At 25.2% G+C, this 17167-nt stretch overlaps 1 protein-coding gene across 1 annotated transcript; it reads left to right on the top strand.

Annotated features, from left to right (window-relative positions):
* Positions 1 to 744: 744 nt before the first annotated feature.
* Positions 745 to 17156, top strand: LOC132938843 (UDP-N-acetylglucosamine--peptide N-acetylglucosaminyltransferase 110 kDa subunit-like). Its single transcript, XM_061005849.1, has 7 exons — positions 745 to 814; positions 1704 to 1786; positions 4716 to 4851; positions 4917 to 4935; positions 12256 to 13399; positions 14731 to 15654; positions 16058 to 17156. Exons 1-7 carry the CDS (start codon positions 797 to 799, stop codon positions 17154 to 17156), a joined length of 3423 nt encoding a protein of 1140 aa, XP_060861832.1. The 5' UTR covers positions 745 to 796.
* The last annotated feature ends 11 nt before the right edge of the window (positions 17157 to 17167 follow it).

Genomic DNA, 17167 nt, shown 5'->3' with positions numbered 1-17167 from the left:
GTCCTAAAGCTTCCAAATTACTACAAAATGCGTAATCTCTTCCTACTAGTCTAACCTTAAGAAATGTGACGAGTAATTAATATAAACTTAATTTTGGTCTATATGATTTTATTTTTTATCTTTTATCTTTCTAAATTGAAATGGCTTTAAAAACAAATACTTTTTTTAATGTATCTGAAATTCTTAAGATATTATAACTGGATTCCATGCCAAATATGCTTGGGTTCTTATGATCAAAGGTATAAACTACGATTGGGAAGAAAAAGTTGCCTACCATCTTGTTTCTAGCAGCTGCACGAGTACTTATTTAAAACATATAATTTTTACTACAATTTGTTGCCTTCAAAATATTAAACTTAATATTAAAGCATTTGTAACTAACCAAGGATAAAATTTTACCTTTTAAACTAATAGCCTATATGTTTTTCTTGACCGGCCATTTTTGATTTAGTAGGTAAACCAGTTATTATAGCAATTAATATTTTTGATCCCCTTATCTTTTAAAATCAATACGTTATATTTTATTTAAATATAATTTTCAAATTATATACACTCCCTAATCAGTAGGTGACTTGGAGATATTTTTTAAAAAAATGTGACCAGGACAAACAACATTTCCCTGACTGTCTCTGGTGGTCATTGTAAAATAGTTATATCTACCTATCTTTTTAAAATGATTTGTTTATTAGTGTAATCAGTAATATTAAAATATATATATATTTTTGCAGTTCATTGTCAACAGTCCAGACATAAGTTTATGTGGATCACACGTGTATGGTGTATCATAGTTTAAACTATGAATTCGTTACCATTTGTAAGTAATATATTAGTAATTCACCTATAATTATTGATTGTTCATGGTGTATTTGTATTAACTATGAGGACGATATAATGTTAATAAGTAAAATCATTGATTATAAATACTGTAGATTGCTCACTGGCTGGTTTTTTTGGTGGCACAAAATATTTACTCTTGATAGATGGTAGGCGACATGACTACTAGCGATTACAACGTTTTCGGATATAATCATCCGTACGGCCGTGTTATTGGGTGCGGGCTTGTGGTTAGTAATGTAGGGTAACGTAGTGATCGCTAGTAGTTACTTCGCCTTGCCATCTTCCAGGAGTAAATATTTTTTGCCACCGAAAAACCGGCCAGTAAGCAATATATAGTATTTATAACCAATGGTAAAATCTTATTTTGCAATTTGATATTTTTAAGGGTTCCAATAACAGAATTGATAAGTACTTATTGTTTGGAATTTTGATGAGAAATAGATTGACCTTATAATTTTAATTTGGAACAATTATTGAGATTTTCAGACGCTGGCATGACACCCTTTGTTAGGAAACTCATTAACCGTTTATCAAAATGCAAGATTGGGCGACTACTTGTGATATAAACTAATTCTTGTAGTATATTTGTTATTCCAATATGTTACAATTAAAAGGACACCAGACCTTCATTTATTTTCTTAGAATCACAAGTTTATAACAGAAAATTAATAAAGCTAAATCCGACAACAAATGCATGTGTGGTGTCCCATTAAATAAGTTATCTGTCTAAAAATGCCACTTTTGCAAATCATTTTAAAATTTTTATTAAGATAAAGCTTATTTCATTTACAGATTTTTGATAAGCCAGTTAAACTTATTTTATTAATTATAAATATTATATTAACTAATAATTATAATATTTACAGGATATATTTTGTTCAAAACAATCAGACTGTGAAACACCAATATCATTTCTTACAAAAATCTTATCAGGAAATGATGCTTTAAAGTAAATAATTTTCAGTTAGTAATATTTTCGTTTATAAGGATATAGATTTCTTTTTTTTTTAATCTAAATTAAGTAGAACACTGATTATCTCAACATCAATTAACCAGACTTCTAACTATCCAATTATTCGGACAAGCAAAAAAAAGGGGAAGCTCTTTTAAGAGGATGTCAGTGCACTATTTGTTTTCCCTTTCTGGCCCATGTGCAACATAGACAAAACACATTAACATAGAATCATTTTTTCTATGTTTTTAAGTAATCTTAGAGTAAAATCACCCATTACAAAAAAGATAGAGAATAATATTTTTAAAAAAATAACATATCGATTTTATATTTTATTGTTATTTGACTTTGTATTTGACTCTCAAAATAAACAAAAAAAAACGTTGTACATTTAAATTATATTTAAATAATTTTGAGGCAATCTTTAGACAAATTGATATGTCATTTCCTCAAAAAGATTATTCTCTAAGATTACTTAAAAACATAGAACAAATGATTCTGCCTAAATGCGGTTTGTCTATGTGAGCTAGAGAGAGAAAACAAATAGTGCGCTGACATTCACTTAATAAATTGTAATTGTTATAGTCGTTTTAGTATGACGTATGTATAACGTTTATATTTTACGAAAAGTTTTTCTTACAATTATTATTGAATGCTCATTATTGGCTATTGTCGCAGTATATTTCGATATGTATTGTGGATGTAAAAATATATGCTTAAATATCCGAACTATCCTAGAAATTAATTAGTCTAGATAATTAGTGTTCTACTGTACTTGTATAAATGAAAAGTATAATGCATGAATATTTTTAATAGGCAATACAAATTATTTATTTAAGTTATGTGCAAAATATATAATCTCAGTTTATGTTTATTTGATGTGGATCCATTCTTTCTACTAAATTTTAACTGCTTACCGTAAAAAAAAAAAGAATATTAATGTTAATTGATTTCCAAAGAGAAAAAATATATATTTACCTCATTTTAGTTATAATTTATAATTCAATTTTAATATATAAATAAAAAATGTTTTCATTTTAATATACTTATTATTATTATTTGTTAAAAGTACATGTTAACTTGAATTTTTCGGTTGGTTAATGCACATTTTTATTATATATTTAAGCAATTCAGCAATTGTGCTTCTTTTAGGGGATTAATGCATGTGTTATATATGTTTTAAGGATTTTTAATGCATGATACATTGGTACATGTTCTTAGCCTTTGTCCATACGTTTTCCCTGCAACACTTGGATGACTAGTGTGAACACTGATCCAGTACGTGGTGTGTGTCTTGACTGTCTGACTTAGCAAGGAAAATGTAGCTTAACACTTATATATATACAGCACAGACAAAGATATAAAATATACCTTTTTACATAGTATACAGTTATGAGTACGGGCTAAAATATACTTATAACTTAGTCTATGATTGTAAGCTAAGTTTAAAATGTAACCCCTAAAGCCCTGACATCTGTACCTTTGATATCACCTCCGAAGATTTGCTAAAATGTATGACTAACTATAGCATGGATTTTTGTCAGTAATCTTTACTAATTGTAATAGTTTTAAGCTACTACCAACAGTTTTTTTTTTACATATTTCTGCATATTAGATGAATATTGTATACTTTTGTATATTTTGACAAAATGTGATATTAATTGCATAAAATTTAATAAATTTAATTATAAATTGTTTTCAAAATCTAATAAAGGTGTAAAATAATATCTTGTCATTTAGAAAATCAAAAATTTTAATAATATATTTAACCAATTACAAACCTATCACATATTCGTAACCTAATAACAATTTTATCGTTTTTAACATGAACAACTTAAGCAATTTCAATAAGAAAATTATTTGTTTTGGATTAGGTAACTAATTCAGCTTTTGAATAATTTTTATACTAAACAATTTAATTGTTACCTATCAAATAAAAGATTTAACTATGTAAATTTATTTTACCATTACCTATTGTTATTGTTTAAATTTTGTATGCATATTTGTTGAATAGTTTCACGATTTTTACTGCATATTATTATTTAAAGGCATATTGTGATACTTCTTAGTGCGTACAAATTTGTTCTGGGTCTATTGACCGACAGGACAATCGACCAACAATAATGGATAATGTGGTCATTTAATATAATTTTAAATTACTATTCTTCTTTTAACAATCTACCCATTGTACAAATGTTAATAATATGGATAGCAATATATTTATATAAAAATGCATAATGTATTCGTAAAATAACAAAATACAAAAGAGACTAAAAGTCATTTATAAAAATACGATTGTAGGTTGTAAAATGTAGATCATACAGTTATATAATGTATTGTATGCTTAGGTTGTGAGAAATACCTCGAAGATACTCTAAACATTACGTAAATGTACTACATAATTACGTATATGAGACACATAACTTTGTTGTGCCTTCAACGTATCTATTAGGGTGGCTTATTTAGTTTACACCAAAGATTAAAACAGTCTTTATAATCGTATTAGTAGTATTAATGTTATTAACATTGTCAATATTCATTATAAATAGATTTTTAATAAGGATATAAATTAAAAATTCTGTTAGATTACCTATGTACTTCTATAATATAGTTTATATATTATTTTTGATCTATTATCCTGTAAGTATTTTGGTTGTCGGTTGATTGACCATATCCCGTAACAATCTGGGCTCTACTTATAACATATTCTCCCATTAAAATTTCCTAGGTGAACCACCACTGTCTGGCACTATGAAGTGAGAGTACATCAAAAGTTTAATGTAGCCACAATCATTTTTGAATGCAATGATTTATTATTGCTTTCAATTTTAATATTGTAACACCAATGTTATATATTTATATGTCTGCTTACTCAACTTGTTTTTAACAATTTTTTTTTTATAGCTAATTTTATTTATTTTTAAAGATTTGAACAAATTTCCTATGAATTCAACAAATTAGGAATTAAAAAAATAAAGGATTTGGCAAGATTAACCATTGAAAAAGCCAGCTCAATAAAATTATGTGGAGATTCTTTAACGCTGCTTAATAGAGCAATTGAGGTAAAAACTATTAACAATCAAACATTTTTAGATTATTTTTATAATTTGTTTATTTTTTTTTTTAGATATTTAGTGAATGCCTAGGTAAGTAATTGTCGTTTATCAGTAACCATTATTGTCAATATTATTAATTTATATGCTAAATATAAATACGCCTATATAATAATATAATTTTAATTATAGTTTCTATTCAACTCGTCTTAATATTTTTGTATCACAGAAAAATTAAAACCAAATAGATACCTTGTTGAATTAAGTAGTTTAAAAGAACTGTAAATATCATAAATCATAATAGGAATCTCTTAAGTATATTAGAAAAATATAATAGGTAATAATTAACTTGAGTTGTCTGTCATAAATTCAAAGTTGTATATTTTTTAAACAATTATGGTGATAGATAATGAAACTGGTCTCAGTATACATTAAACCTTTTTGAAACAGATAAAAATTTGGGCGTTGTTTACAATTTTAGTTGTAGGTTATTCATTTTTTATGGGCTGTTTGTTGTACTACATATAATATAATATAGAAATTTATAGTTGTACTTAGTACTGTGCTAACTATCATTGGAGCCCTGATGCAATTATATTTGATTTCAATTCAACTTGATATTTGATATCGTTTAATTATAGGGGAGCTTACATACATTTAAATCGTTATGCTCACAAATTACTCCTTTATCATGGTAAATAAGTACATAATTCATATTTCAAAACATAATTTTATATTATCAATACACAATAAATATTATTCAAAATAATATAATAAATATAATATTTATTATAATTATTCTAAACAAATAATGACATACATTTTCAATATAATAGTATTTCTATATAAAATAACACAACTATAGTACCTAAAAAATTAATAAATTATTATGTTTTAATGAAACCATTTGGGCTATTTGGTTGAATAAGTTATTGAAACATTTTTTTCCTGTTCACAGATATTATCATATTATTTAGTTTCATTAGAAAAATATTTTTTAAATTGGATGATTGGCCTTACTAAATTAAACTTTCAATTCTCTTTTTCTATATCAAAAAAAAAAAAAAATCAGAATTTAACGCATAAATCTATATACATAATAATATGCTCAAAATTTAAATGTCTAAATGTATGTTTTACATTGGCACCTTAGTGGACTGCCCCTTTGCCCTCTTTTTGCATGGCTCTGGTTGTACTTTATGAAACATAACAATTAGGCTAATGACACAATAAGGATTTAGGTTCGTCGTGTAATCTACTTAAATTATCAACTCTCCAATTTTTTTAATTTTGGCACTTTGGTGTGATTTTATAGTAATAAAATCAAAATTTTGAGAAAGTTGATCTTAATTAAGTAGACATCACAATAAACATAATATATTCAATCTATTCAAAACCCTTATAACATCATTTTGATTACTTGATACCTACTTGCGTACATCACAAACAACGCCAAATTCCTTTATATTATAAAATTGGTTTGTAATACATACAGACAAATCACTGCTTAAATTCCCATAACATAAAACCATAATTAGTTTAAATTATTTAGTACTTTATTTTCTTTAATTGTGTAAAATTAACCATAGTACCAAGACATAGGATGACATAAAGTTGAGAGAGATGAAAGAATTTTGAGTTACTGTCTGTTATAACTAGAGGACGGATTTTATTTTAGTATAAAATTGAAAATATTTAAATATATAATAAACTGTTCATTACTTAATAAATATATATTTATAAATTTACATTATTTAAATATTTAAATTGAAAAAAGGTTTAATTTATTATAAATAATACAAAATACAAAATAATGTATATTAAAAATTTTTATTATGAACTATCCAAATTGTCTTCGTGAGGGAAACAGTTAAAAACAACATATAACTTGAAATTTTCAAATTAAAAATGATGGCGATTTATTCTTAAAGTCGCCTTATAATGGATGAATGACCTTTTCACATCAATGGACAATTAAGGTGAATACTTCATACACGTTAATTCTATTGGAGTGTACTATATTTCCAAATTCTTATTTTGGAGTTTTGTTTCGTAGTATTTACCTTATCGACATTACAGTGTTAAATCCTGGATTTTTTTCCAATATATTTTGAAGTTTTGAATTGGCTAAAACTCCAATCTCCAGGAACATGTTTCAATTGCTTTATAGCATCATGAACTATTTTTAGGCTCTTGGCTTACGGTATTTTAGAAGTTTCTAATTTTGAAATAGTATAAACTAAAAATCCAAAATTAGTGGAAATAAATGTTAAATTGTTTTGCCAATTTTTACTTTCCACAAGCTTAATAATTTTTTTAATTGCCATTGAAGCATAGGAACCTAAATTTAAAACAACACTTAGTCTTTTCAAAATTATTTGAATAATATATTACAGCTGATAGCCACATACCCCTCTGAGTTATAATAGGCAGGGTTAAATTCGGATACATATCTTTAATTGAATAACAAAAACATTATTAAGAGTAAAAGAGTCCCATCACTACCAATAACATAATAATATCAATATGTCCTGGTCAAAACAAGTGTTTCCCATCCATAGATAATACATACAATTATAAATATAGTTCAGTACATTACATGGTGATGGTGTAGATGATTTTCTTAAAATTAACTTGTTCTTTAACTCGACTCCAAATTTTATAAATCTTTAAAAAATATAAACTTAGCTGTATCAACTAAAAATAATCCAAAAATAACTAAAGAAAAAATTCAAGATATAGAGTATTTTTACCAATGTATGCCCGAAGATGAACATACGTTTTACTAATTTGTTTCACAGATATAAAGAAACTTTAAAATAAAAAATTATACACACAAATTATTCTTAGCGTAATCTTATAGTTAAAAAAAAAAATGTTTTTAATTTTGATTCTATTATTATTATTTTATTTTTATGAATTTATTATTAAATGTAATTAATGTTGCATCACAGAATTATACAGTAACATATGTTTTATACTAATTTGTTTCACAAATATAAAGAAACTTTTAAATAAAAATAATACACACAAATTATTCTTAGAATTACAGCTCAGTATCTTATAAGTTAAAAAAATATTGTTTAGAATTGTGATTCTATTATTATTATTTTTATTTTATTTTATTTTTATGAATTTATTAGGTATTAAATGTATTTAATGTTGCATCACAGTATTATACATTTATACAAAATAAAATTTAAATAAAAAGTGATTTAATAGAATATTAATGATTGACGTTTTAGGTAAATTATATCATATTACATCATATTATGTTGGCCTGTGTAATGTGCTATAGGGTAAAAAGGTTCTATCTATTAAATAAACAATATTTAGCGAGTAAAATAGTTCTTTGTATAGAACATTTTTACTCCAAACTGTTTTTTCATTGTTTTTATTATTAAAGAATTAACTAAAATAGTGATATGTTATATTTGCATGTTATATTGTTATAGAAAACATGCTTGATATTTTGATATCAATTTTAAACAATTATCACTGTATGATAAAATATGATAAAAAGATATTTGACAACAAACCTTAAAAATTAGATATTTTGACATAGAATCATTTTACTCTCAGCTCACAATATAGTTTTGTGGTTGCATTTATCTAATTCTTTGCAACATAACAAAAATGGTTTAGATGGTTCAGTGCTCAATTTTCCTACAATAACATTTACTTACATTTTAATTGGGCGTCTGTGGTTTTATTCTTTCCAACCCAAATAGGTCCATATCCAATGATATTTTGAATTTTTAAAATAGTTTTGAATAACTTGACCACGTTGGTCGATTGATTCTGGTTTATCACAATATTTGACAGTTTAAAACTTGTCCAACACTTCTAAAAGTTTAATTTAGAAATTCTTCCAAATAAAGAACAACTTTTAATGTTTTTGAATGAGTGATTTTGAGTATATTTAAATAGTTAACAATATTATAAATTTATAAATTATATTATACAAACTACACAAACTGAAACAATTCAAAAACAATGTGATCAAATAACGCTCATATGAACACTGATCGAAAAATAAACGCATATATTGATGAGTATGTACTGAAATTTATATCTATCACTACTACTTAGATAGGATATTGAATTGTTGTCATTTAATGTCAAATACTTAAGTATTTAAAAATATTTAAAACAAAATTAGCATAAGATTATTCGAAATTAAATGAAACGTAAACATATATCAAAAACTGTCTGATATTAAGACTACATAAAAATATTTAAATTAATTAATATCCGTTCCCTAGTTATTACCTTTGGAGCAGTAAAAATCTTTTGATGTTAAACGTCAACATCTTTTCTGGTAAACAAGCGAATCAAGTTGGTAATTTGGGAATTTGCACACAATACCAGTTTTTGACATAAACAATTTATTTTATTTTATTGGTGTACCTAACTTATAAACCAATAACCGTAGATACTTGAAATTTTCACAAAATATTTATAGCATAATTTTCTATGCACGATAAAATTTTCAAAATATTATGAATCATTTTGGACTATTTATAGGCATGAGCAAATTTTGATTGTATTTGGGGGTTTTCTTTTTAATGTTTTGAAAGAATTTTCGGCTTTATCAAAAATTTATTGAAAAATGTATTATAAGGTTCCTCATAAGTTTTGAATATACTATTAAAAAAATATCAAATTTTTATCAATGCTCAGTCAAAAAACTTTAAAATGTTATGCAAAACTCCTATTAAGTTAAACCAGACAACATTTTTTTGCTTAAAAGTTGTACTTTAACATTATAATAATATTATTCGTGATTATAATATTAATTTATATTGTTATTATAATAATTTTCATAGTAAGAGTGTGCACGAGGCTCGACCAGAATCTTTTTGGGGGCATAGTAAAATGTATGTATATATTTAATACTTACTATAACAATATGTTTGAACATATTTTTATTTTTCGTGATAGTGAAATAAAATAAATAATACTTGCGTGTACCACTACATCAATTTTATTCATCTAACAAAAACATAGTGTACAAAATATGCATTATGATTTATGACTAAAGACATTAATAATAGGTTGGTTATACATAAATACATCGTATTATACATAGCTACCGATGGTTAGGTCTATCAGTTCGTGGCTCGGAAAACCAATACTTACTAAAATACTAATCTACTCATCTAATAGATTTTTCATGATATTGAAATTATTCAGTGTAATACTAGATACAAGTTGTTCCTACGAATGGGTTATTTTAAAAATATTAACAATAGTAATAAATAATTTAAGAAGTACTATGCACCAAGACCGACTTAATAGTTTATTATTAATATTTACTGAACCAGAACTAACATGTTAAAATGGTGACACACTGATTGACATATTAAAAATTATAGGAAATAGGAGAATTAATTTATAATTTTTCTTTAATTTTAATTATTAGATAATTACACATTAATACATTACTATACATATATTATACATTATGTATTAATATAATATGTATAAACTATTTTTGTTTGTTAACCAAGCTTTATTTTAAATTTTGGGTAATGTGTTTTCCTCTTTTTATACATAATTGTATTTATATCATTTTATTTTTGAAGAATTTAAAATTATATTCACAACTTCAAAAATATATGTCTAGAAATAAGCACTTTAACTTTGTGTAAACATACAACTTGATTATATTTAAATATATATAACATATATATAATTTACAATATTAGAACGTATGTTGAAAAATTAGGATTACTGTCCTAGTATCGGGGCACTAATTGTTCCAGGCTCGGCCGGAATTAAAGTCTGCGCACGCCTATGATAATTTTATAATATCATTACAAAATGCTGTCTGAGTTGTTCTAGTGTAATAAAAAAATAAGTCAAATGTCATTATACAATAATATTTTATGAGCGTATAAAGTTAAAATATTCAAAAAATTCGTCAAAATCGCGAAAACATGCGAATTAGTTGTTGACAGAAATTCATAAGAAAATTTCCTTACCTTATCTATTATTTAAAATTGATAACAAAATTCTCACAAATTTTTTACTTCATTATTTTCTTATCTCTAATTTTTTTTTATATTTTTACAATTAAATACAACTATACAAGGCTCCTTGTGAATTGTCACACCAATTTAAAAATATATTAAAGACATATTAACTGTATAAATTTTTTTATAAACATTTAAAGATAAAATGTTAACAAATTTCTTAAAATTATAAATTTTTTATAAATTATTCAGATCATATGATTATATGATCAATAAATCTAAAAAATATATAGGTGTAAGTACCTACAAAGATTTTTTTATAGACATTTGACTTCAATTTGGAGGAAATTAGATATTTAAACAAAGAATAACGATGTTAGTTATTTTTCTATGATTCACATCATTATTCATGGGGACTTAAACTATTAGTATTTTATACTTTACTATACCTACACAATAACATTTAAAAAATATTTAGATAAATTTTAAGCTATTACCAATTTATTCCTTGAATCTATTCAGATAGTTCTACAGTAATGGGGCATTGCCTAAAAATTCAATTACAATAATGTGGTAATTTTCTTACATAATATAGGTAGTTACACTATTATCATAATTTAATACTAATATTATGATAAATGCAATGTTTTCAGAAAAAATTAAATCAGCCTAGGGTAATACTAACAGTAAATTCTGTAGGTATAGGAACTTAAATAGCAATATCAAAAAACGTATGATTAAAATATATACTTTATATTCACTGACAAACCTCTGCTTAGAATCGTAGACAATAATAAGTACTTTATTTAATAAATTAGAATTTTCCACCAAGTATTTAAATTAGTATTTTCTATACATAGTATAAATTCAAAAATAATTTTACACATTTTGAGTAGTTTATAGTCTTATAGACATGCAAAATTTTCTATTTTTATTTCAATAATTGTCTTAAAAATCATTATTAAGACTAAAATTGATTCTGAAGTTAATCTGGTTTTGTCCATACTACACTAAAGTTGTCATTCTTTCTTAAATTATAGTTTTGCTGTAAGATTATACATTTTAAATTCATTGAGCTCAAATATTATTCTCCATCCAGCGAGAGAATGCACTAAGGGCCGAAAAAAATCTGATCAGTCTGCGGGACACCCAGCAAAGTGGTTCCACTGGAAGGAAAAATTAGGTCTTATCCATCAGTCTATAAGCACAGAGTTAGTGTGTTCTCTCATTGAACCTCATCTACATAGTCTTAATATTTTGTGGGTTTACTGCAAATCTGTTTACTAGATTAGAGTATTTTAGTGTCTGTTCTATTGCATTTTGTCATAGAATGAAACTCCATTTGAATCAAATTGTTATTTCATAATTAATTTATTACTTAATTAACTTAATATTAATAAATGTTCTAAAATGTAAATATTTTTTTTTTTTTTAGATTTTCTTCTAGAATATGCAATATTTGAAATTCAAAGTGGACATTTTATTAATACTCAACAAGTTTGTGAAGAATTAAAAAAGCATAAACCGAAAGACTTAAATGTTATATTACTTAACGCTGATTCATTTTTCAAGTGTGGAAATTATGAAAAATCTATTGATTGCTTGGTAATAGCAAAACATATTAATCTCAACAGTTTTAAAGTTTATAATAACTTGGGACTGATTCATTGGCTACAATCAGAAATTGATTTAGCCAAACTTTACTTTTCTGTATCTTGTCAAATGGAACCTTTTTGTATTTACGCTTGGATGAATTATGCAGATGCGTTAGTTAAGACAAACGATCTAAAACTAGCTGAACTAGCGTATGAACGAGTTTTGTCATTAGATCCTAAATTATTGACCGCACGTAGTGAGTATGGCAATCTACTTTTACGTTTAAATGAAATAAAAAAAGCTAAAAAGCAATTTAAGATAGTACAGAAAATTGCACCATATTTGCAAAAAAATTTGAATAGCTTAGGAAATGCATATTTTAAGACGGCTAAATTTAGTAAAGCTATTTCATATTATGAGAAAGTTTTGGAAGTAAATCCTAATATAAAAATTACTTTGAAGTATTTAGGACTTTCTTATCTCAAAGAATCAGAGTTCCATAAAGCATATGCTGTATTTCAAAAAATATTGAATGTAAATCCAGAAGATTTTGATGTTTTAAGATATTTAGCCTTTGTTTTTTATTATGAAGATAAATTACGATTGTCTATTGAAACCTTCTTAAAATGTTTGAAACTTCAGCCAAATAATGTAAATGTTAATTTTGAATTGGCTGTTATGTACCTACAAATCAACAATTCAGAAGAAGCAGAACTCCATTTAAAAAAATGTATCAAGTTTGATAACCAAAGAAAGGATGTATTTAAGCTTCTGTATAAAGTATACGCAAAGTCTAAAAAATATATAAATGCATCAGATGCTTGCATTTCATTGGGCGATTTATATATAGAAAGTGATGACCATGAAAATGCAAAAGATGCATATATTTCTGCTATACAATTCAATCCTGAGAATGCAATTGGTCATTGGAAAGTTGGACTTGTTATGCATAAGCTGGGTCATTATAATATGGCTTTAGTCAGGTATTATTTTAGATTTTATTGCTTAATTACATAGTAGTCATAAATGTTTGTTGCATAATAATTTACTGGTTATGTATGGTGACTTAGGATACTTAAGTTAAAACAATTTAAATTTTAGCAAAGTTCTCCATTACAATGAAAAAAAAATTAATTACACAAAATTATATTCTCTATTCTAGTTACTCATAATTTATAATTACACCTTATCCACTGATCCCCTTTGTTGACTCTTATTCTTGACTAGTCTTACACTTCATATTTATTTTGGTTACATTTTTTCCTTCCCTAGTTTAATATTTGTTATTTGTTATTAGTGAGTACTTACTCTTATAATTTTTCTTTTAATTTACATAATTTATTATTTTAAGATTGTATATTTTGCGTTTAATTCCATATAATATGTCTATTGTCTGTTACTCCATCTCAACTTTAGAAGTCATGGTTAAATTATGTACAAAAAAGTTGTATAACCTATAATAAGTGGCGAAACCCGGATTCATTTTAGGATTACATTATAAATTTCAAAATAAAAAATACCCTTACCTGAAATACTGAAAACATATTACATTGGGTTTTTAAATTCTATGTCAGCTGAACATTATTCACCTTATGTTTTCAATATTAAAATTAAATCCAAGGCTAGGGAATTATAGATTTGATATATATTTGCTATATTCCTGATTCATAAGACATTGATAAAGTTATGAAATTAAATTAAGCAGCATTTGTTTGTTTGGTAAAGTTCCAATATTTATATTAGACAATTTTAATCTACTATTTACTATTCATTTAATTTAATTCAATATAAATGTTCTTCCACAATAAGTTTTGAATATTTATTATTTTTCATAGTTAAATTAGGCATGTATTGATTATATGGTTTTAATCTAGCTATATTTAAAAAAGAAAGATTTCTGCTTAGTATCATCAATAAAAAAAAAACAAAGTCAATTTTAATATAAAAGTTCACATTAAAATATTAATAATTCATTAATAAATGGTTCATTGTTTCGCATGTTTCATACTGTTAGTATATACATTTGCATGCATTAATTTAATTTTGGATTTTTTTTAAATGTTAAATATTAATAAACTACAGCGTTTTTATTTCATCTTAGAATGTTCAATTCAATGAATCCAATGTCTCAATTAAATTTAAGATACTGTGACTTATAGATGTTGACTATTGTTATTTTTTTACTTATTTGTTATTAATTTCGGTTTTTCATGATATAAACAATATAGTAATTTATTTAATTAATTAATATTATTATTCTTTTAAAATGTATCTATATTACTATTAATTATATCATAAATTAATTTTTCAACAGGTATAGAAAAGTTATTCAATTGCAACCAAGCTTTCCCAATATTTACTGTGATATTGCAATCACTTACGAACATGAAAATAATTTTGAAAAGGCTCTAGAATGTTATACAATGGCTCTTCAGTTTCAACCAGATCATCTAAATACTATAATTAATTTATCAATTCTAAAACAAAAATTGGGCAAATTTGATGATATCGTTGATATCTATCATAGAATTTTAAAAATCGATATCTCTGATGCCCTTGATGTCCATTTGAATTTAGCAAATATTTTTTACAAAAAAAATAAAAATCTTAATGGTGCCCTTGTTCATTATGAAAACGCTTTGACGGATGACAATAAATCTGTCAAAATTTATATAGATATGGGTAGTATATTTACAGAGTTAAACATGAGTAAAGAAGCATTACATTGTTTTTACAAGGCAATTCGGCATGATCAAAATGAAAGTGATAATGTTTTTCGTACATATGAAGTTGTATTAAAACTGAAACCAGATTTTCCAGAAGTGTATTGTAAATTAGTACAATGTTTACAAAAAGTTTGTGACTGGTCAGATTATGATTCTCACGTGATTATCTTAAAAGAAATATTTAACAAACAACTCAATAATGATGGAGGCTTGTTCTTTTTGCCTCATGATTTGTTGATGTTTCCACTATCATTAGAACTACAAACAAATATTACTACTGAGTATGCAAATCATTGTGTTGAGATTTTTAAAAATACAATTGATAAATCCAAACCATTTATTCATCCAACATCTATAATATCTTCGAACGGAAAACTAAGGATTGGTTTTGTATCAATCAACTTTGGTGAATACCCAATATCAACGTTTATGGAATCCTTATCCAAGATATACAACTACCATATAGATGTAATTTGTTATTCTATATCATCATGTGACAATATTCTACCCTGGTAAATATTTTATTTAAATTATTTCAATAAATAAAAGTAAAAATATGGCTTATACCTTTAGACCTTTTTCAATAAATTGTATTATTTACTAAAATTATAAACGTAATCAAAAAAAAAAATTAATACAACAAGGATTTTATTATTACTTATTATTTTATTATTTGATTTGTTAGAAGCAAATGCCTTGTAATTAAATGTAATTATAATTACATAATTACATAGTCATAATTACCTATGATTTGTAATTTAATGTAAAGATCAACTAAATTCTTTGATAACGCTCAGTTGTTTAGTATTAAATTATGTATTTAACTTTACCACTAAACTCATTTAACTATTATTAAATCAGTCACTAATTATTATTGATTATAATATTAATAATGTAAAACCATTTTTTTTTTAGTTTCAGGGATAAACTCTTTAAACACCATAGAAATTTGTCACAACTCAAAACCATCGATGCTGCTAAATGTATAAATAGTGATGGAATCCATATACTGGTTGACCTGAGTGGTTATATAAAGGGTATTCAAACTGAAATATTTGCTTTGAGACCAGCTCCAATTCAAGTTTCATGGCTTGGTTATCCTAGTACCAGTATTGATACATTCCTGGATTACTTGATTACAGATAAAAACATGAGTTTTCCTCCTAAACTTCAAAGTTTATGTACTAAAAAATTGGCTTACACAAATCAAACTATTTTTTCTGGTGATCACAAGCAGAAGTTTTCTAATTTACCTCAGCGCAAGGAAGTCATAGATAGTACAAATAATATTATACATCAAAGCATTGATCTTTATGGAGACGATATTAATGAATTAGTAGGATCAGTTAAAAATGTACGCATTGAAGAAGAACTCCCAACATTCATGAAATATTACACTAGACAAAAGTTCAACTTACCAGAAAATGTTGTGGTTTTTTGTAATTTTAGTAAACTATATAAAATAGATCCATTAACTCTACGTATGTGGCTAACTATTTTAAATAATGTTCCTAACTCTGTACTATGGCTTCTACATTTGAATGATACTGCGGAAAATAACTTAAAAAAATATGCTAATGATTTAAGCTTTGATACATCACGGATCATTTTTGCTGACTTTATTCCTATATATCAACACATGAATCGAATCCAGTTGGCTGATATATATTTGGACACACATTTATACAATGGCCACAGAGCTTGCTTGGATGCATTATGGGCAGGAGTTCCAGTAGTAACATTACCTGGAGATACATTTACATCTCGTGTAACGGCTTCACAGTTAACTACTTTAGGGATTATTAATACTATTGCTCAAAATGAAGAAAACTTTATTGAAATTGCAACACAATTGGGGTTGAACAAACTTTCTTTGGAAAATATGAGAAAAAATATTTGGAAATGTAAAATGCATAGTGTTCTATTTGATATGGATGTTTATACAAAAGAAATTATTTTAATTTTTAAAAATATGTGGTATTACTATTTGTTTGTACATGATCTGGATATGTAGAGATGTATATT

Source organism: Metopolophium dirhodum, chromosome 1 (genome assembly GCF_019925205.1).
Source record: "Metopolophium dirhodum isolate CAU chromosome 1, ASM1992520v1, whole genome shotgun sequence".
NCBI classification, from domain to species: domain Eukaryota; kingdom Metazoa; phylum Arthropoda; class Insecta; order Hemiptera; family Aphididae; genus Metopolophium; species Metopolophium dirhodum.
This window is presented reverse-complemented; position numbering and strand designations above follow the sequence as displayed.

Excerpts from the sequence above, each read along its gene's own strand:
- LOC132938843 (XM_061005849.1), top strand. Across the intron at positions 1,787-4,715 it reads TCAGGAAATGATGCTTTAAA|ATTTGAACAAATTTCCTATG; the intron begins GTAAATAATTTT and ends TTATTTTTAAAG. Across the intron at positions 15,655-16,057 it reads TGTGACAATATTCTACCCTG|TTTCAGGGATAAACTCTTTA; the intron begins GTAAATATTTTA and ends TTTTTTTTTTAG.